Source organism: Curcuma longa, chromosome 3 (assembly GCF_044706935.1).
Source record: "Curcuma longa cultivar G26 ecotype Majalengka, Jawa Barat chromosome 3, ITB_CL_G26_1.1, whole genome shotgun sequence".
Classification (NCBI taxonomy): Eukaryota; Viridiplantae; Streptophyta; class Magnoliopsida; order Zingiberales; family Zingiberaceae; genus Curcuma; species Curcuma longa.
Window position 1 is genome coordinate 6,542,001 of NC_133863.1, and position 21,883 is coordinate 6,563,883.

The following is a 21,883-nucleotide window of genomic DNA, read 5'->3' on the forward strand; positions in this document are numbered from 1 at the left end:
GGCGGGCGATTTCACGTTTCGGGAGTCAGCGTAGAATTGGGCCGGCCCAAAGCTAATTAATAATGTGATAAATACATACACCGTTTGATTAAGTTTTGACGGTTGATAAAAGTAGAGCAAGACATATCAAGATCCACCCCTTTAATCTTAAGAAATCAACAGTACAATTTAAATATCAACATGGATATAATACTGATTTTTAAAAATGAATACTATAGTATTTAAAATTTTTTGAATTTGAGTATGAAAGAGTCTTAAAATAATAAATGAGAATTTATTTGGATTAAGATTCACCTGATAAATGAATTTAGCTCCATCAATGAATTTAGATCATAACAAAAAAAAAAAAAAAACCTTTCTATGTAACGTACCAAACATATATTTATAATCGTAGTTGTTCCGATACTGTCTATGTGATGTACATTTTTGCTTGTTCGACAACAACAAAAAACTTTAAACAAAACTGATAATGCTTTGAATTTGCTAGTTAACAGTCGCTTGGAAGAAAACAGATAGCAGGAGATTGTGGTATGCTTGCTTAGCACCAAGCTCTTTGTTTTCTGCTTGCCTTTTCTTGAAAATCAAATGCACCTTCCTCACCAAGAACTTCGTCGATCAAATCTCTGAATATAGACCTCTCTACCTCTAGGACTATAACCTGTAATTCAGCACTAGAATAAAGCCAATCTTCTGATTGCCACAGTATATTTTCGCATGATATCATGGCGTCACCCTTGTTGTCGTTGTCAGTAGTGAAGCTCTCGGATTTGAGGTGTTCAATTTCTGAACACAGCTCTTTCAGTAATCGTTGGCCACTGGCAAGCCTGTCATGCCTGGCTCGAACAAGTTTGTTGGGCAGCGAGCTTGAGCTTGCAATCTTCGACTTTTGAATTAGAAGCTCGTTCACCAAATCGAATACCAGCTTCCGGCGAATCTTCTCTGGATTAGTATTTTCTTCTACAGCCTTTGTTTGCTCTAAGACGTGGAACAAGTCGGGGTGTAACTGGATGGGCATGTTCATGGGCCTGGATGCTAGATCTAACATGAAAAGGCCAGAGGTTAGGAGTATCTCAGAAACATATCGATGGTCCGTGTTCTGGTTTTCACACAACAAGGCAACGTGGTCAGTTGCTGGAGCTTCTTCTGGATCTGGACTTGGCTGCTTCGACTTCTGAACCAGATCTTCAACATTTGAAAGCCTTTTCTGATTCGATCCAGAGCTTAAATTGGGTGATGGAGCATCATGCTTGCTGTTTGGACTGCAACAAATACCTAAATCTTGAATTGTGTTATCTGTAAAATAAAAAAAGTTTGGTTATTCCACAAGTTTGTATAATTCCTGTGGTTATATGTTAATCAGTATTTGATGCATGGAGTATAAAGATATTTAATCTGTAACTATGTGCTTAAATAGTCTTCATAGATTGTAATCACATTTTGATTCTCCTTCAAAAGAAAAGAAATGATAAAAGAAGAAAATGATGTAGAAGTAAATATCTAAAGTGGCAGGAAATATGTTTATGTTCACAAGTTGTGTTGGGTTGAGGCTATAAGCATATAACTAGAATAATTTGTTAGTTGCTTTGTCTGTAATTCTATAATATTGCAAGATGGAACGACTGCATTAGTTGCTAGATTCTGAACGATGATGAGAGTTTGACTAGCAATAAAGAATCCATGGAACTAAAAGACTGGCATCAACTAATCAATCTTGTCTGCTTTGTATTTTCATCATTTGGACACTTTCATCTAGTAAGAAGTTTAGCAAAAGACACCACATTTTCTCTGTCAGATTGAAGTCTAACAAAATACTTACGGCTACAGTTTGATGTGGTGAAATAGGTTGTATCGTATTTAGGATATCTGGTATGCAGACTACCAATTTCTATTGTTGAAATAGAAAGTGTAAACTTGTTGACTTAATACCTTTGAATGCATTAGAAGATGTTCTCTCAGGAGGCAACTCATCCCGGCATGCTGAAGGATCAAGGACAGAGATTGGGTTTGGCTTCTCATGAGCCGCTGTTGCCGGGCCCGCAGGATCTCTTGAAATATGTGATTTCTTCAGAAGTAGGAACCAGTGATACCCAAGAAAAATCAGTATGATAGATTCATAAGCAATGTTCACTAAGAAATAACAATGTTTCTGAAGTTTATAGTGAGTTAATGGTCTCTTATATCTTTGTTTCTAGTGGAAATAGACGAGAAATTTATTGGATAGACTGTAATTTTTGACATTAAAACCTTGAAAATAAGTACAGGATAGTTAACATGCAAATGTAGGATTAGCCACAATTTTTATCTAGGTTCTATGTGCAAATGTAATACTTGAAAAACATGCAGAACTGGAAACATTTGGATATGGAATGACTCATTTACTGTTAAAATCAAAATATGACCAGACTGTGGGACTGTTTCCAAGTTATTTCCTCTTGCAAATGGGAGTAAATCAGGGACAGACTTACCTTGTGTTTCAAGGTAGATGAAGCACCTTTAGCAGCTCTTCTAGATGGATTCTTTTTACTTTGAGAAGAAAAGCGAAGTTCAGAAGAGCAGTTGGAGCTTGTTACTTCTGCATCAGATTTTTCATCAACCTGCTGAGTTAGACTTCCTGTCCCACTGCTAGTATCACTAAGTTGATCATCATGTCGTTGTGCTTGGTCTGGTTTTCTTCTGAGCCTGAATCTAGGAGACATTGATTCTGAAGAATATACATTAGCAGTCTGTTTTGGGGCCGTATGGAATTGAGCATAGGGACGTGGTGGACGAGAATATTTTTCTTTTTCAAGCGGTTTGTGTTGTAATCTAGGGCTGAGAGAATTCAATGAATTTGCTAGACTTCCATTGTCTTCTCTAATTTCCCTCTGAGGCCTAGGTGAGGCATGAAACGTATTTGCACAACGTTTATGTGTACCATTTTCTTCTTGTGCACATTTCCTGTATCTGGACTGAAGATATTGATCAGTAGGTTCTCTTTCAATTGACTTAGGAGCTTTGTCCTCACATATTCTGATGTTAAGTGAATCAATCTTTCTGTCATTAGGAAGTCTTGTCTTTAATCTTTTAAGTTCCAGTAAGCTATTGAGAGGAATAAAGGGAGATGGCAATATACATGATCTGCTAAAAGATCTTGAAGGTTTCATGACGACTATTGGTGATTGAAAAACTCTTGGAGTTTTTTCTCCTTTCATCAATGTAGGATGACTAACAACCATGTTTTGGGCACCAGTGGAACCTAAACACTGATCACTTCTGGGTGAAGTACTGTGAATTGAAGTTCTGGAAGGTTGATGCTCACCTTTATCATTCTCTAATAGTCCCTTTGCATGCATAGCATCCAATATGTGCTTAAGTGCTCGAAGGTCCCTGTTGGATTGCTGGAACTCAAGATCTTTCAACCTTTTCTCTACCTCACTATAGACAGACTCTACTTGCTGTTTTATGTGAGATTTGCCAACACCAGATGCCATCTTTTTGGGAGCATGAATCTTACTATGATGCCTCCAAGGAGCAGGTTCAATTGGAACCTTTGAAACTGAGATTTGTTTGATGACAGAATCAGGCCTTTTCTGATGTGGCTTAATCGGTTCCTTGATGTAGCATTTGTGACTGAATGACAGCAGATCCTCTTTGCCATCTTTCGTGGTTGTGGTTTTCTCTGAGAGGAAGTTTGTTTCTTTCTGGGTATTGAGTGTGCAGAAATTTCTGATAGTATCATCCAAAACCACTTGATCTTGGCTCAAGCTGGGCATTGCTTCTAAGCCCATAAGCTTAACAACGATGCTAGGAGGCCTTTGGCAATTTCCCAGTTGATCTTGCTGATGTTCCATGGTCATGTAAGATCGATGGTCAATGGTGTTCCGATCAACTTGTTTCAGAGCAATGTTTGGTTTAAAATCAAAGTTAGAACTCTTGGGAGAGCACTCCCTGCTATCCAATGACAACCTAGGAAACTCTCTGAGTTTGGGTGAGAATTTGCTACTTTCTTGGGAATCCAAAGAACGATGTGAGGCTCTTCCATCATACGGAAATCTGGGAGCTACTTTTGCAACTGGATACAATGAAGTCTTTTTCCCTTCATATGATCTTCTTGGTGGTTCATTAGTTTCTGTAAAGTATTGGGAAGATTGTTCAGGCTTCACTAGGATCCGAATCGATTCGCCAAGATCCACATGCATCTTCGATTTTCCATCAAAACCAGTGGAATCCAAAGCATCCATTGACTTTGACAGCTGAATACGCCTTGGGGAGTCTTTATGTTTCGATACATGGTTCTTAGTATTCTCCTTCACGACACCTCGAAAATTCAAAGACTGGCAATTGGATTGAATTGGTAAACTATGTGGAATAACTAGTGACTTATAGCTCATTGCTTTTGCATCAGTGTAATGATCCTTGAATTTTGGTGAACTCTTAGTAGTGCTCTCTATATACGAGATTTGAGCTCTGGAGGGATGCTCTCCTTGAATAGACTTGTTACAGTCTAGAGAAGAAAATGATGAACAAGATGAAGAAGAGGACGAAATTCTTGATGACTCCATTGAAATTCTTCGATTCTCACATAAACTCTTCCTCGGACTTCTCCGCTAAAGGAAAAAAAAACAGTCACAACGAACAAGTAATTTAGCAAACAGAAGATCTTTACCAGGAATCATTTGGAATCTTACCAGAACAACTTGAGGAGAATCTCCATTTCTCTCGGCTCCAACTGAGTTTCTGTTTGAAAGAGCATGCTCTACACAAGTAGAATATTTGATTTGGATAGTTGATCGATTATGAAAAAGTTAATTCCCTAACTAATTTAGATAAGCAAAACATTTGTGCTGAGTATCATAACAAAGTTAGAGGGTGGGATTTTTTTTCTTTTTCTTTTTTAAGGAAATGAAAGGCCTTGGCTTACATAAATGTGAATAAAGGAACTGCATCAAACGACGGAAGAAGCAAAAAAAAACTAGAACAAAATGTTACCTGAAGAATGACTTTTGTGGTTGTTGCTATTAGCATTCAGGCGCCTCCCGGTAAGGATGTGTCGCCGGTCGAAGATTTGGAAGATTCCAGTCATGCACCCTATTTGCCTCTGCAACTCTGGATTGTCATCCCCAATTGCTTGCAGAAACTTCGCTGACATATTTCTCTTCGCAACAAAAATCTGCAAAAGAACTAGTCTAAAGCACTCGGACCAAGACTTAGGCTTTAGCAAAATGCTTACTCCCTTGTTTTAAGAATTCCCAAGGCAGCACTCAAACTGTTCGACAATTCCTGACAACCACGCCAGAATTTACACTTCATCGTCAATGGCACTACCGCTGCCTCTACCAAAACAGTCCTACTGCATTAGAATGATTCTTTAAGAGATACCCTTTTACAATCCACAGCCAAACTCAGGCTCCCTCCAAATAATGGCAGCTACAGGATCTTCCTTCCATGGTTGGACTCCCAATCCCAACCACCACAAAAACAAAGGATGAGTACCCCTCCACACAGAGAAAGGTACATGAGAAGAAAATTACACAAAAAGGAAGCAACTTTAGCCCATTAGTCGCTTCCTGACAGGTGCAGTACCATAAACTAAAACAGCTTTCCTGTAACTCCAGTTGCCTTTTGTTGCTATTCAATAGAAGCAACGTGAGAAATGTGTCAGAGTAGGGAGTTCAGAATGGAAGGAAACTAGAATGGCATGGATATGGGGTTTGGATCCAAGTATGGTGAAAGATTCCAATGGGGATGGACTTGGAATGGATTGTTCTTGTATTTAATTCCTTCTTGGGACGTACATTTCCTTCTGACAGATGTGAGTGGGACACCCAGCCCTCTGGTTCTTACTCATCTTCCATGTGCCTCTCATCATGCAAACCTTGTCTGTTCTTCTCCACATTTTCTCATTGGCATGTAACCATCATAACAATAATCTTCTGTCCCTGGACTCACATTATCAACCATCATCCAAATTAAATGTGGAAGTATAATCTGAAAAAGAAAAATATGGCTTTCCCCATCGAATTATGGTTGTCAAGACTGTTTGTGCAAAAAATCATTGACATAGAGGAGAAAAGTCAGCCGCAAATTGCATCAATGGGTGACCTGTGGAAGCAGGCACATTTTGTAATGGTGGTGGGCAATCATGTGGCAGAGGAATCTTACCGCTTCCAGTTGCATAAAACCATAATCGTTCCTATTTTATTGCTAAATAATGAAGTAATAAATAAGAGGGAGACTATTGGGTCTTCTTTGACGGCCATGGCCAAGGCATGCCTGTTTCAAGCACCAATCAAGGCATTGCACGGAAGAAGTTACCTAGCAAACGAGACCTACTACCATTTAGCACCTGCAGCAAATCCTTCAGCCTTCATCAATGTTTCAAGATTCAGACTGAATCAACCTATTAAATTGAGATCAGCGTGGTTATCTAGCCATCATTTCAACTTGAAGACTTGAAAACCGGAGGAACAACCAAGTCACCCTACCCTTTTCCAAGGTTCAGAAACATTGAGCTTGTAGCAGTATCATTTTTGATCGGATAGAAATAAATGATGGGTTTTCCATTTGCCTGGCAATTAATGATCCGGATTATAAGAACATGGAGTTGTTCCATTCACGCAAAGATTTTATAATTAGCAAGCATTATGGGGACCGCATTGCCTCAAGAACCCTAGACACCAACCTGTTCTAACGATAACATGGATGGGGAAAGGACATTAGCAGTTGCATCTTGCTCTGATGAGGAGGGTTGGCCATCAACAGATACCTTGTAATAATCCCCAGAAGGAACTGGAGAAGAATGAGACAGAGCAGTTGCAGCATAATGGACAATATTGAAAAGGAATAACTGCTGAATTTATCATGAACTTTTGACAGTATAGAAAAGGAATAATTACTGCTGAATTTATCATGAACTTTTGACGATGCAGGAAAGGAATAATTGCTGAATTTATTATGAATCTACAATAAACTTGAATTTTAATAGAACTTTTAATTCTATAACAAATGAACATATTGTTAATTTGAAACATAAATACATCTTCCACATATTTTTAGTCAATAAAAATATCAATCTGATTGCCTATTTCATGAAAAAGGTATATTTTTATTCTTCAATAATCAAATAAGTCATATATTGATGTTCCTAATGGATTAAAAATTCTTTTAAAAGCATCATGTAATATATTAAGCCGATATTGTAGTAATGTTGTTATAAAATTAAAAGTACATGTTCACATTAATTAAAACTAAAAACTTTACTAGATTCAGTGAGACACTAAATTTGACAATTAATCCCAAAAAAAACATGAATTATATGGATACACAAGTATATCACTTTAGATTTCGAGTTGGATGTTGGTAATTGTGTTTGTGTGCATCACATTCACAGGGAAAAAACAATGAATGGACATTATGTTGTGAGTTCATGAACAGCAACATTAGAAGATTTTGTTTGGACCTGGACTATATGCACAGAAGCCGTCAGAAAATGAGGTACACTTCACATGAATGTTTTTAACTTTCAAGAGGAGTACTAGTGACTACAAAAAATCCAGCAGCCTAACAAATCTAATCATACCAAGAACAAGTCAGACGGCAGCTAATGCACTGCAATTGCAGCTTCTTCCACAAGCACAGAATTCTTCACCCCTTTGAATAGTTCCACATGTTCGATGGGTTTCACCTTTACAACTGTTACATCATGGTTGAACAATAGACTAGCAATGATACCTCACCACTAAACTGAGAGGCATTTGTGTCCTATTCATAGACAAGCATGTTCCATGAGATGAGAATTTGCCATGCCATTGAATTGGCACATGATGTACCATTTATTGTTTTTTTCCCTGTGAATTATTCACCTACCATGCATGAGATATCATGTGCTGAGGCAGTTGTGTGGTGTTGCGGCCAGCTACGTAGGTATGAAACTTAATCATGCATCAGCACGAACAAGGCAGATATGAAACAGTATGTGTGAAATAAACATAATTGCGAAATATATAGGAAAATAATTACACATGCAACTTTACACTAATTATCAAATTTAACATGTTAGAAAGTGGGAACACATCAAAAGCAGGGAGGAAACATTTCTACATGAATCCTGGATTTTCCTTGTTTATTGTTTGTAGATGGATAGAATTTTGAAGAAAGTCAAATGTTGTTTTCTAAATTTTAAAGTGGAATGAAAAGTTTAACTAGTTATAATTCTTTTTGAATAAACATGACCCCGAAAAAAGGTTCTGCAAATCATGACCTGGTAAAGAATCCACCGAGAAATTCATCTGATAATGGATAACTGCATAATTGCAGGTTTCTGACCACATCATCCATAATTTCAGAACAGGGTAACTAAATTTATGCATTCAATGATGCATTTAGGACTATCAGTTAGAAAGCGGTAGGATTTATAGGTGATACGATGGCTGTTTATTGTAAATTATCTTGCCTAGGGATTTTCAGATGCTGTATCTATGTTGCTAAAATTTTAGAAGAGGACAATATAAGAACTATATATTCAACTCATCTTAGTGGAAGCGTTAATTGAGATGTTGAAGTTTTTGAATTGCTACAATATTTTGATCTTCGTTTACTGATGTAAATAAATTCAGACTATTGAAGAAATGATTATTAGTGACGCTATTATTCCTCAACTGTATTCTAGCAACATTTGTGAGGACTTCCAGAACAAGGATCATATGCACAGTTGAGTTTCAAGATACCGAAATGCACATGAACATGGAGGGACGCATTAGTAGGTGCCACAAAAAGACTTGCAATTACTCAGAATGGGCGGGATGAAACAAATTGGATATTTCATCACAAGTTGCAAAGGTATCAAGAAACAAATCGAATTTCTTCATTTCAGAAGTTCAAGAACAGATGAAATATCACTCTCAAGCAAGACATAGCAGGAGGAAAGCAGCATCACCGTCGAACCATTCAGGAAACAAAGGTATGGGGCAACAAAGGATTTTGATTAATCAAGGAACCCTAAACGCGAGAGGAAAGGACATGCCATGGACACAAGCGGGGTTCTTAACCTGCTTTACTCCCGGCATCTCGAGACTTGCAGCCCTCCTCCACCGCCTCAGTGAGGTAGACCTTGGAGAAATCGTCACGGCGGCCGAAGATCCTGGTCTCCATGATCCGCCTTACGTCGGCCTTTCTGACGATACGATGGTCAGGCAGGTGGAGGTTACGGCGGCGATCGCGCACGTAATGCATGATGTCCAAGACAATCTCGTGCTCGGAGGTGCGAACGCAGGCCGTCACCGGCACGGTAGAAGGACAGAAGCCGCCGTACTCGTGGAAGGCGCAGGGCCCGGTGACCTCCCGCAGCTTCTTCGGGTAGTTCCATCGAATGCCCTTCGGTTCGGTGATGCTACAGACTTCACCCTTGTGCACAACGACTACCACGCACGGACCACACCTGCTTCCACCCACCAGTGACGCCTGCCTCTCTCTCAATACTCGTAGCCACTGTGTTCGCACCGTAAAGCAAAAGGTAAAATGAAAATTTTCGCTTCCCTCCAACGCTATAATATCACGTTCACCCAGTTTTGGAGCTAAAATTGATCCTTGAAGGATCGACGCTAAATTTCTCCTTTAGAGAAATTGAATTAAAATTCTCTTCTACATCAGGATCAATAAGCCTTTCTAAAGATACTTTTGCTGATATTCAAATTCATCACATTACTATCAAAAAAGATTGTGCATGGAAGCACAAAATTTACAAGAGCTAAAACTCCCTCAAAGAGATAAAGGTATTCAATTGAATTGAGAATCAAAAGCACATACTCATCAACAAGCTCATCATTGATCCAAGAGAAAAAGAATCATGTCATCAAAATTTGCCAAACTAGTTTAATCTCTGCCTCCCTAAGAGATAAAGAGAGGAAATAGAAGAAAGAATTAAAATGGGATCAATTCTGCTTGCCATTAGTTGATGAGAAATGCCAGTGTATCAGTGCATTTAATTACAGCAGTAGCATCAGATAAACATTTGCACAAGGATAGCTCTCAAAGTACAAGCATTACAACTTTGCTCGGCTCAACAAGGCCATGCATGTACCAGTGGCAGCAAATAGGAGGGCACCAATGCCTGGCTCTAGGACCAGACCACCATGGTTGGTGTCACTGGAAATGCCAGTTGAGGGCCCCAAGCCTCCCAGTCCTCCAGTGGATGGAGTGAAGGAGGTAGGGGTTGATGTGCCTGGGGCGCTTGTTGATGGTGTAGAGCTTGAGCCTGCAGCACTGAATGAAGAAAAAAGAATAAAACAGGAAAAAAGAAAAAGCGAAAGCAATTTTTATTCCAAAGCATAAAAAGAACAAGCTGGAGATACCAATTAGCTGAGAAGATTACCTTTGAGTTGCGGGGTAAGTGCAACCACTGTAACCTGCATACAATCCATGAGATCGAAATTATGGCTTTGCTAGTTAGTATGCACAACAGTGTTCAGATCAAATGACCTACTTGGATCTGTTGTGGTAAGAGTGGCAGTGCCCGTGAAATCACAAGCCCCTTGAGCCTGCCCCTTTCTCTGGTAGTAGCTGTTGGTCGCATAAGAACAATGAGACCTCACAGTGTTGGGACTATAACAAGCTCCATTTTGGAGAATAGGATTGCAATCAGCCCCTGCTCCACAAGCATAGTCCAGTGTCTTCTGGAGAGCAGTATCCACCATTTCAGGCTTGCAAACGCACCAAGTCGCCTCTGAACATTTCAAATGATTTGCACAAAATGACTGTTCAGTAGATTTTCACATGCTTATAGCTATGTCTTTCTCAGTAAGAACTAATAAAATCTGTCTCAACTCTCAAGTAAACACTAATAGCTTCTGGTTCACAGATTATCCTCCCAAAAGAAAACCATCTTCTTCTCACAAGTTTTTGAGTGCAAGTAAAATAGACATCAATACGGTTGAGAAATTAACATCCCTCAAACTCACAAGTAAACAAAGGGACTTTCTTTTTCATGGAAAACTTGAAAAAGAACGCCAAGGGAGGAGTCTATGGATCTTGGGAGGTGGGACAGCTTGAGAATGAAAGAGAAACATTCACTGATACCGCGATCTCCAAAATAGTCCAAAAAGAAAGAAATTCTTGTAAAAAAATTCAAGTGAAATAAAGGTTACCTGATCCACCAATCATAGCCAAGAAGAGAGCTGCTAAAGCTAGAGCAGCCATGGCAGGTGGGAAGATGCAAAAAACTTGAAACACAAAGTTGAGAGTGGAAACAGAAAGAGAGAGTAGTAAAGTGAGCAAGAACAAGAACTCGAAAAATGAAATGGCAGAGGCAGATGTGGATGTATGGATTCACTGCAAGGCTTCTTAATTTTTCACCAACCAAATGGCACACCAGCCTCTGCAATCTTTTTGAAGAGAGTTACTGTTGTTTTTCAGCCATGTCCTTTTGTAGGACGGCCACAAACCCATGACTGGGTTGGGGAAGAAGATCAAACATCTGATGGGCAATGATGAACTCAACTCAACACACCTTCATGGCCATGGTTGGGTGAACTGGATCACAGAATCCAGTTGCTGATTGGTGTGGGCGCTCTATAAGACGCTGAGTGGCCAGGTTATTTTTGAAAAGCATGACTTGCTATTCTTCTACTTCAAGATTTTGTACTGCTCCAGCTAAAGGTGGTGGCTTTTGAGCTGTTGGTCCACCAAACATAGGCTGTTCTTGTTGCGTTACAGAAGTAGAATCTAAGTTTTATAGCCTACTTATTCTCCATTTTTACAAATTTCAAAGCATATCACAAAGATTTATCAATTATACATAAAACTAAAAAAAAAAGTCCTAAAGAATTACAAGAAAATGCTGTATCAATGATGATATTCCGACATTATTGCTGGATCAGAATTGAGTGGTTACCCACAGGGCACTCACTACACAGGCGCTCAGCTTAGGCCCAAGCTCGGAGCAATACTATTTTAAGGATCTTCAATCCAGATTTTAGTATCTCTTTTTAGAAAAACATGGCGGACTTGTTCGGACCTAGGCCCACGGGCTTCTGGTGCATCCTGAACTGGCGCGACAGGAGGCGACAGGCGACAGGCGACAGGCGACAGCCGAACTGGCCCGTGGTTGAATCGGTCAACACGTTAGGTTACTTTTTCTTCCGATTAAAATGGTCAAATTTTAGTTTAATTTAATAACTTTGATTATTCTAATAGATCGAATCAGTGACTGTCCCGCCATTCATGCATTAAGACCTTCTCAACCCATTTATAGGAATGAGACCTCTCTCTCTCCCTTCCCATTGAGTAGCATTCACGCTCCGCTCCTATTCTTGTCCCTCACAACTGAATTCACTCTCCCTTGACATCCCCATCTGGTCTCATCGGACCCCTCAGAGCTTCATTCCCAGAGCACCTCTCACTCGACTGATAAAGAACCCAAAGAATCCTACCAGACCAGAAACCCCAAGAACAAGAATGAGATCCCTCCAAATGACCGACTGCTGAGCTAAAAAGGCAAGCCACGCTCAATATATATAATTAGGGGTGTTCGATTAAAATCAAATTAAATCAAATCAAATTAATCAAAATTGAACTGAACCGAATTTTTTTAACTAATCTAGTCGATCGAATTTTTAAATAAAAATCAAACAAACTGAATCGATAAAAATATCGATTAATTTGATTTTTAACTAAATTAACTGAAATAATAAAATTTTTAAATATTATGCGAGATTTATCAATTAATTACAATTTTATAAATTTACTTATTTAAAAATTTATAAATTATTTTTTTATTTTAATTAATTCAATTTAATCGAATAAAAAATTTTAAAATCAAAACCGAATCAAATTAATCAATTTTTTTTTAAAAAATTAAATTTCTAAAATAACCGAACTGAATTTTTAAATTCAATCGATTCGATCGATTTATTCGATTTAATCGATTTTTTTTTTTTGCTCACCCCTATATATAATATATGCTAATTCAGTTTCTCAAACAACGCATATTTTAATTAATTATTTAAATTATTCTTCAAAGTATTAAATTTTAGCAATTTTATATACATATATAAATATATGATTAGGCCCCCACGGGCTTGCTCACATGGTTAGCGCAACTTTGATATGCACATATATAAATATATGATTAAGGTGGAGATTCCACCTTTTGTTTACAATAAATATATGATTAAAATTATTGAATAAATAATTAAAACTATTTGCAAGCAATAATATTTCAAAGAAATTAAAAGTTAAACTTTAAATTTTAATTTTTGAATCCATTTTTTAGCTGATGATTTTAAATTCTCATAAAAAAATATTAGTATTAATTAATATTAATCTATGAAAGTACATTTTAAAATTATTTGTTAAATATTTATATATTAAAAATTAATTAATGGTTACTTAAAAATTATATAAATATAGTATTCTATTAAAAGATGGCCGTATCCTATTAAATTTGTCATTTAATATTCTATTCATCTCCCATTAAAAGAGTGTAGAGAAGCGAATGTATCTCCCTTAATTTTTAGGGTTTTTAAATGTATTTATTTTTTATTTTCTGATGAATGAAATTCGACAGAAGTAGAAGCCAACAAATTGCACCGTGCCTTGAGGCATCTCTTCTCTTCATCTCAAGGTATATTTTTTTAAAAAAAAAAATTGCTACACAGATTGTTCATCGCATGATTTAATCCTTTTCCATGTGATTTTTTAATGCATATACAGTATGTTTTTTAAATAAAAGATTTTAGTCTTTAGATTTAGGGTTTGTAAGTTTTTTTTGTTAACTCCATTGTCGCTTCTGCAATACGTGCTTTCATGTGTTTGATTTTACATAGTTTCTAGGTTTTGCATCTTCTCTTGTCGTGGATTTCCAGAGTCAGTGCTCTGTTAGCATTGATCGTAGACTCGTGGTGAAGCCATGGTTTAGAGCCAGTGACCGCGGTTAGGAATTGAATCGTTCTAATACTTAGCAATACATTGTTCAGTTGCTGAAAATCTACTCTGTTCGCAGATGTATTGTAAAGTGAATTGTAAAGTGAGTGGCTGAAATCTACACTGTTCGAAGAAACACCGTATGCTGATGCACGCACAAAAAAAAAAACAAAACAAAACAAAAAAACTATACTTATGGCTTCCTGAATGAAACTTATGTATTAGGTTATCAGGAGTTGAGCAACCTCCTGCGTGGTGTGACGACAGATAAACACATAAAAACAGGAAGAACAAAGAAACTGGAACAAACAGGATTTTGAGCAAGTTACAAACCATGACCTCAAGAAGAGGGTTCTTAGTAAGTCATCATTTGACAAATGCGATGGTTCCTCCCTTTCATAACACAGAGTTCAGGCACCTAAGAAAGTGGGTCAGGTACACGAGTGAAACCAGGTTAGAGTGAGAAAATATATACCCACATAAAATCTCTATTAAAAGTTTACTTGTCGGCCTATCACAATGGCTAGCACATCAATTAGTCTACACTACAACGTTGATGCACAGAAGTAAATAGAAATCTTATTATAGTGGATTCTTAAGATACTAGACTAGCTATCAGAGGCTTGCCTCAAGAGTAAAAGTTGGATGCTTACTTATCTGCTTGTATTGGATGATCTGTAGGGCATGATGCCATTGATCATTCTTCTTGTTAGTGCTATGGTAACTAATAGAATGAAAATAAAGTTAGTTGCAAAATCAGAAAGTCTCTGGTTTTGAGCTAAGTGTTGGACATATTGTTGAAACAGATGGTCAACGGTTACAGGGAAATAATGGACAAGTTGGTAAATGGTAGATATACTACAGGTGGCCATCTTTTGATTTGTTGCTCATAGGATTCTTGAAACTTGTTGACTTCCAGCTTAGTTGTGAAATTAAACTTTCGGCAAGTGTGTTCTAGGAAAGAAAGGCGCTTAGAGTTCAGAAGGCATTGTTATAAATTCATTTGTTCTTTATTTTTTGTTCGTATGCTCTCTTTCACACCTCTTACTGAAAGCATCCTCTTCTTCCTGTTCTCCTGCGGAAATTAGACTCGAAGGTGCTGTAAGAAGATTTTCCTATTCTCCTGCTGAAAGCATCCAAACTTCTAATGCTGATTTTCTCATGTTTTTCTTTGTTAAATGTTTCTTTAAATGCTAATGTGATAAAGCCACTGGGAAATTTGATGGCCCTTATTAAGCTGTGAGCTATATTATTCTGAAACCACTTTGTACAAGTTGTTTGTCTTCGTACCTATGCATTTTTATTACTAACTGTTCTCCTTGATTACGAGGTATAGTGGGATTTGGTTGAAGGAACTATTATGCTTCCACCATTTGTATTTCTTCCCAACTTCTGCTTTGGAATAAAAAATAAACCATTCTTTGTGGAAATAATGCAAATTGAATCTTAAGCAAAGTGTTTCTGTTTAATTCTATTGGTATAATATACTGATATCCTTTTTTTGTCTTATCTTATCAACAATTTTACCGACAGTTTCATCTCTCAACCTTTGGTCTAAGCTTAAAGGCTCCGGTTGCCCCATTATGTTCTGCATGAATGAAATCCATAGATGTTTGCCCTTGTCGATTAAGACAGGCACCGTAGTTTTTGCTGCCTAGGTTCTGTTCATTTGTGAAACTAATACTTTATTTGTCTGTCTCAAGCAATACCATGTCCTAATCTTCTTTATACCATGCTGTCCTAATCGTTCTGGTCACAGACTCGCAGTCAGTTAATTTCTTTTCCATTTCCTCTACCATACATGATTTAATTTGCTATATTTTCAATCAAAATGACCTTACGTATAACAATCCTCATTTCTTCTGAATCATCTTGATTTTATGTTCTTTTACACATTAAATTATCCTCGACCATGTTGTCTCAATTATGTATTCTTGTTTTTGTTATTTCCTTCATTAATTTAAGTATGCAAGTCTATAATGTAGTTTTGATAAACTAATCTACAAGAACTCCAGCTGAAGCCTCAGCTCTTTTCTTGCCGATTCATAGTTTTTTTCTATATGTAGATCGAAGAATCTTATAAATCTGCCTCTTGCAGCTGTTTGATCTCGTTGCTGTCCGGATTGTGAACGAGGTTTGGTTAAGTGGAAATATGAAGATCTGCTGCATCGGAGCAGGCTATGTGGGCGGCCCGACAATGGCAGTAATTGCCCTCAAATGTCCATCCGTGGAGGTAGTCGTCGTTGACATCTCCGCAAAGCGTATCGCTGCATGGAACAGTGACCGACTGCCAATTTATGAGCCACGGCTCTATGAGATTGTCGACCAGTGCCGAGGAAGGAACCTTTCATTTAGCACTGATGTGGAGAGACATGTCTCTGAAGCTGATATAGTCTTCATCTCAGTGAACACACCAACGAAAACCTGCGGCCTCGGAGCTGGCAAGGCTGCAGACTTGACCTACTGGGAAAGTGCTGCTCGCACAATTGCTGATGTTTCCACGTCCGACAAGATTGTGGTGGAGAAGTCCACTGTTCCGGTGAGGACTGGGGAATCTCTCAAGAAGATTCTTACTCATAACAGCAAAGGAATCAACTATCAGATCCTCTCGAACCCAGAATTTCTGGCAGAGGGAACGGCGGTCCAAGATCTACTGAGGCCTGACCGGGTGCTTATTGGTGGCTTGGAGACTCCAGAGGGGCAGAAGGCTGTCCAAGTGCTGAAGGATGTTTATGCTCATTGGGTGCCTGAGGATAGAATCATAACAATCAATCTTTGGTCCGCAGAGCTATCAAAGCTCGTGGCAAATGCCTATTTGGCTCAGAGGATCTCCTCAATAAATGCTATCTCAGCACTCTGTGAGGCTACTGGAGCTGATGTTTCTGAGGTTGCCCATGCCGTCGGCGAGGATTCAAGGGTTGGACCTATGTATTTGAATGCAAGTTTTGGTTTTGGAGGATCAGCATTCATCAAAGACATCCTCAGTCTGGTCTATATCTGCGAGTGCAATGGTCTAACTGATGTTGCTGAGTACTGGAAACAGGTGCTTAAGATCAATGATTTTCAAAAAAACCGTTTTGTCAAGCGGGTCATTTCCTCTATGTTCAATACGGTTGTGGGGAAGAAAATTGCTGTGCTTGGGTTTGCATTCAAAAAGGACACAGGGGACACGAGAGACGCACCTGGAATTGATGTCTGCAAGGGGCTGTTGGACGACGAGGCCACACTGAGCATATATGATCCCCAGGTGAGCGAAGAGCAAATCAGATATGACCTCACAATGCAGAAACTTGATTGGGATCGCTCGAGCTCGAATAAGCTGTTGATCTTGAGCCCAACAGAAATGAAGCAAGTGCATACAGCGAGCAACGCGTATGAGGCTGCTGAGGAGGCACATGGTGTTTGCATCTTGACCGATTGGGATGAGTTCAGGGAATTGGACTACCGAAAGATATATGAAGCGATGTGCAAACCAGCTTTTATCTTCGATGGGCGCAATGTTGTTGATCCAGAAAAACTCAGAGCGATAGGATTCATTGTGTACTCCATCGGGAAGCCTCTGGATCCATGGGTAAAGAGTAGAGCTGTTGCAGGGTAATGTGTGGCAAGTCAAACTGACAATTCTTTGTATTTACAAACTTCTGATTAATTGCTTCAGACAGTAGATCTCGACATTCTAGAAAGCTATGGCTCAACTTACTGTCTTGTAATTTTTAAAACACTTGTATGTTCATTTTTCTCTTCAATTATGTTCCTTATCCGAGGCATGGAAGAGGTCCTAATTTCTTGTCTGCGAAATATCCTTCCTTTAAACATGATTTGATGTGGACGTCAACACTAAGAATGATTTCCTACAAAGGTTCCATATCCATTCGCTATTTTCTTGGATTGCTTCTGACAATATCTGGCTCACAAAAAAAAACCTCCATTTTTTCTTCAACAACCGGTACCTTAGCACCTCTACATGCTTATCAACAATCTTAGCTGAAGATTATCAGATGTTTACTTTAGTCTGAGTTTACCTTAATCTTCTAAATCTTTATTGCGTTGATCCGCGTATTCCTAATATGATTCTGAACTCCTGGAGACCCAAAAATTATGTTAATGTTGTATTGTAGTCGAAAAATATTGTTTGAAGATATATATGATGAGATCATCGTGTGGCAGTCACCTTTATTAGAGATAGGAATCATCTGCATCACACACTTTTTTTTTCCTGCAAGTGAGCTCATTTAGTCGGATGGATAAAAAATCCAAAAACTTTTCTCTATCAAGTTAGGTGCTTGGTGCATTTCTTGTATCTGAAGCAAAGGAAGAAGCTCTACAATCAGTTGTAGGATATGTTACAGGTTGTCGCACACATATATGTTTGATCTTTTTTGAAAAAGGGGAAAATGCACTAAAAACATGTGTGTTGCTTGTGCTATAGGCAAGAACTTGGCTTAGATGGTTTAGAAAAATTATGAAGGATGTGTGGTAAGCATGGCTAAAGAGATTTTAGCAGCTTAATAATCCCACGAAAGGTTTGCCTACTTTTATTCACAATGTAAAAGCTTTTCTCACAAGTGAAGTTCTTTGATTTTGGAACAGAGTTTATATATATAGCTAAGAACTTCATTTCTATATTTTGGAACAGATAGTTTGTATATTCCTATTACTCCTGGTTAAAATCTATACAAGATTATATTATATCGCTAAAAATATTTAGATCGTTTGGTTTGCATTTATTCACTGAGAATCTACACTATGAATCCATGGAGAAGTTCTATATCAGTTTGGACAAACTGGCTCTGATTTCGTGCAGTAACATGCGTAATCATCCAAACTCGTTGATTGCTGTAAAAAGTACATTCCAATAAACTGTATATGATTTTGTTGTATCTTAGGAACAATTTACTGATGAGAAAAAGGAGCCACAATGTAATTTCGTAAAGTTGTAGAGCTTTGTTGAAATATTTCAAAGTAAATGGAAAAGAAAAAGAAAAAGGGTTCGCGACCCTCTAGCGAGGTGGCAGCCGCCATCGCCACCACCGGCGAACAACCATCGCTAGAGCCGCGAGGGGACGCTACGATGCCACATCTCCCACTTTCTCGCGAGAGCACTACCCACTGTCCTTCCTAGAAACACGTTCCCGCTGGCCCTCCACCGCCTCGACCGTCTTCCCCTTCCAATCCCTTGCTGCCACTAGTGTTACTGCCGCCTCGCCACTGCCGGCCTCCTCTCTCCACCAATCACAAGATACGGCCATCCCTCCTCCACCACCGTCCTCTTCTTCCCTTCTCTCTATAGCAGTCTCCTCCTTGAATCATAGCCAGGACGTTGTCGGCGAGACGAGGCTCCACTGCCCTTTCTTTTTGTGCACGCATAATGAACTGGAAGAAGATTGCATCGAGAGAGTTTGCGCGAGAATCCACGATCCCTTAATTCCGTCGTCTTCATCCTAGCACAGCTCCGAGAACATCGGGCGGTCACAAGCTTTGTATGGAGTACGCGAAGCAGATCGCAGAGTGGTGGGTGGGGTTTCACCGAGCTAGGACGTGCGAGTGGCCACGATCCCTTCCTGGCGTCATCTTCATCCAAGCACTGCTCTGTATAGGAAGTGAATCACATTGCATTGCAGTTGGAGTCGTGTCGTGCACCGAGTAGATTTTCCGCTGAATCTTGGTTGAGGTTGAGTTTTTATTTTCGTTGTATAGAATAATTTTCTCCATCAAATTTTATATACCACGTGTCTTAATGGCAAATTAAACTGCTCATGTAGTTTGTATGAATAGATATCTACTTTCTTCAACAACAGATGAACGGTTTATCCCATCAGAAATCAATTATCATGGAAATCCATCTTAAATTCCAGTCGAACACGAGACTTCTCACTGAGCTACAACAAACGATCACCCAACAAACACATGGCACTTATGCCAAAATACCACCCAATTTCCCTTGCATTATGTTTTTTTGTCCATCGCCTAAGAAAGTAAAGGGCAGTTGGCTTCGCTGGAAGATCCAGCCATATCCATGGCACAATACCGACCGTCCAATTCCATTTCAAAGGCCACCGTCCCCCTGTTGACTAGTTAATTTTGCTTCCGTGCATGAATTTCTCCTCTCCAATTCCTCCACACTCTCTCTATATATAAACCGCAAAAGGAAGCTTTGCGGACCCAATTCCCTGCTTCATCTCTCGATTCCTTACACTTCCCAAGAACAGAGAAGGAAGCAACCAGAGGACACAGTGGGGAGACTCGGAGACTGAGTTGGATCGATGAGTTGGTAATGGAGTTGCTTAGGTCTCTCTGCCTCGTGCGGTTGGTTGACTCGGAGAAGGAAACCGCTTCTTGATCCCTTGTAAGCTCCGCAATTACCCCTTTATTTCCTTTTCTGCCCTGCTTTCCTCTGTTTGGCCGCCGATGGAGGGAGATCGGCTGCCGTCGCATCCATGTAAAGTGTGCAAGAAGAGCTTCCCCAGTGGACAATCCCTCGGCGGCCACATGCGGTCCCACCACAACATCGCTGTGAATGCCGGCGGCCAGCACCGGCGGACACCACCGGGCTCCTACCGACTCAGGGCGAACCCCAAGAAGACGTGGCGGATGTCGGACGACGGCGACGGGGCGGATGGGGAGAAGCGGTGCGGGGAGTGCGGGAAGGAGTTCTTGACTTGGAGGGCTTTGTTCGGCCACTGCGAGTGTCACTTTCTGAAACCAGAGCCGGAGAGACAGACCGATTGTAGGATTGCGTCGGCAGCGATCCCTCTCCAGGGAAGGAGGCGTCAGTCGAGGCGGATGCCGGCGATGGCTTCATGCTCGTTCTCGAGCTCGGAGCACGAGCGCGAGGACGAGGATGGAGCGATCGGACTTATGATGCTGTCGAGGGATTGCAGACGCTGGGACGGAGGCGGCAGCGAGGGCAGCAGCGAGTCTTCCGTCAAGGAAGTGGAGGTCGATCTTCCGAGTAAAGGGATAAAAAAGACGAAGGTTTCCGATGATCAATTTGATGGCGATCTTGATCTGCTCAAGAATCAAAAGATCTACCCTTTTCCAGCCGATGAGTTCAAATGCTCCTCCAGTGAGGTATCAGGGAAGGGTTTCCCCAATAAAAGGGATCGGAAGAACAATTCGGATTCTATCTCGCTCGGCGCTACGGTCCAATTGGATGATCAAAGGAGCCAATTCCAATGCGTCGACTGCAAGAACACCTTCCAATCTTACCAAGCTCTCGGCGGCCATCGAGCGAGCCACAAGAGGACGAATGGTTGCCGTAGAAGCAAGATCGAGTCCGCCCATCAGATTGCAAACGAGGAAGAAACGGTGGGCGGCGGTGAAGTCTCGGAAGCAAGCTTCGAATCAACGAAGAAGAGGTGCCATCTCATGATCCAGCAGCAGCCTCTGGAAATGACCAATTTGTTCGATCTCAACTTCCCGGCCGGCGTCGACGGCGATGCCGAACTGGATTCTTGCTCTTGGGTTGCTTATCAGGTAATATAGCTTCGTAATTTGCTGCTCCGATCGAAGCTTCACTATCTTCTACTGCTTGGCGTTGCGATTGTTAATTAGGAATAACTCTAGAACAACGAGTTACACTTCATTGGCTGCTTCAAGTGTGATTGATTCATGGTGGTGCACGGAAGCACCTCAAACAGCTGATCGATTTGCGTTGAACACTGCACTAGACAAGTTTGGTTCCCTTTTAATGCAATTTTCATTACTTCTTTGGACGCCCAAAAGCATGCATAGAACAGGTTGTTTACAGTTCGTATGTGGCACATGCAACCTGGAAGGTCCTCCTCCTTCAGGTTACATTAAAGTGCTCCTCTTCTGTGGCCTGTTGGTCCTACTTTATCGTACTGGGTTCTTGTCCTCCAGCAGTGGAAAGATATGTAAATCGGGTAGAATTTCAAGATATGATTTGTTCGAATTTGTGGTTAAATTGCTCGAAAGGTCTTGGCACTGTAGGGTAGATGCGTCAAACACAATTAAACTTTCAGTT

The 21,883-nt window shown here is 39.9% G+C and overlaps 4 protein-coding genes across 4 annotated transcripts; 2 read left to right on the plus strand and 2 right to left on the minus strand.

Moving 5' to 3' along the window:
• Window positions 1–492: 492 nt before the first annotated feature.
• Window positions 493–5,278, minus strand: LOC141823169 (protein LONGIFOLIA 1-like; the record flags this gene model as incomplete). Its single annotated transcript, XM_074710427.1, has 8 exons — window positions 493–1,299; window positions 1,927–2,062; window positions 2,466–3,518; window positions 3,627–4,365; window positions 4,474–4,586; window positions 4,668–4,735; window positions 4,969–5,141; window positions 5,238–5,278. Coding segments are annotated over 8 exons (3,084 nt in total), but the record flags the coding sequence as incomplete, so codon positions are not given.
• Window positions 5,279–9,887: 4,609 nt separating this feature from the next.
• On the minus strand, window positions 9,888–11,441 carry LOC141824713 (PLASMODESMATA CALLOSE-BINDING PROTEIN 2-like). Its single transcript, XM_074712041.1, has 4 exons — window positions 11,121–11,441; window positions 10,460–10,699; window positions 10,349–10,382; window positions 9,888–10,239 (listed from the first exon to the last, which is right to left on the minus strand). Exons 1-4 carry the CDS (start codon window positions 11,170–11,172, stop codon window positions 10,020–10,022), a joined length of 546 nt encoding a protein of 181 aa, XP_074568142.1. The 5' UTR covers window positions 11,173–11,441; the 3' UTR covers window positions 9,888–10,019.
• Window positions 11,442–16,048: 4,607 nt separating this feature from the next.
• LOC141823564 (UDP-glucose 6-dehydrogenase 5-like) lies at window positions 16,049–17,494 on the plus strand. The gene has a single exon (XM_074710868.1). It carries the CDS (start codon window positions 16,049–16,051, stop codon window positions 17,492–17,494), a length of 1,446 nt encoding a protein of 481 aa, XP_074566969.1.
• Window positions 17,495–20,035: 2,541 nt separating this feature from the next.
• Window positions 20,036–21,612, plus strand: LOC141825528 (zinc finger protein ZAT9-like). The gene has a single exon (XM_074712906.1). It carries the CDS (start codon window positions 20,305–20,307, stop codon window positions 21,379–21,381), a length of 1,077 nt encoding a protein of 358 aa, XP_074569007.1. The 5' UTR covers window positions 20,036–20,304; the 3' UTR covers window positions 21,382–21,612.
• The last annotated feature ends 271 nt before the right edge of the window (window positions 21,613–21,883 follow it).

Excerpts from the sequence above, each read along its gene's own strand:
- LOC141824713 (XM_074712041.1), bottom strand. The coding sequence starts at position 11,172 with ATGGCTGCTCTAGCTTTAGCAGCTCTCTTCTTGGCTATGATTGGTGGA. Across the intron at positions 10,700-11,120 it reads GGCTATGATTGGTGGATCAG|AGGCGACTTGGTGCGTTTGC; the intron begins GTAACCTTTATT and ends TGAAATGTTCAG. Across the intron at positions 10,240-10,348 it reads ACTTACCCCGCAACTCAAAG|TGCTGCAGGCTCAAGCTCTA; the intron begins GTAATCTTCTCA and ends TTCTTCATTCAG.
- LOC141823564 (XM_074710868.1), top strand. The coding sequence starts at position 16,049 with ATGAAGATCTGCTGCATCGGAGCAGGCTATGTGGGCGGCCCGACAATG.
- LOC141825528 (XM_074712906.1), top strand. The coding sequence starts at position 20,305 with ATGGAGGGAGATCGGCTGCCGTCGCATCCATGTAAAGTGTGCAAGAAG.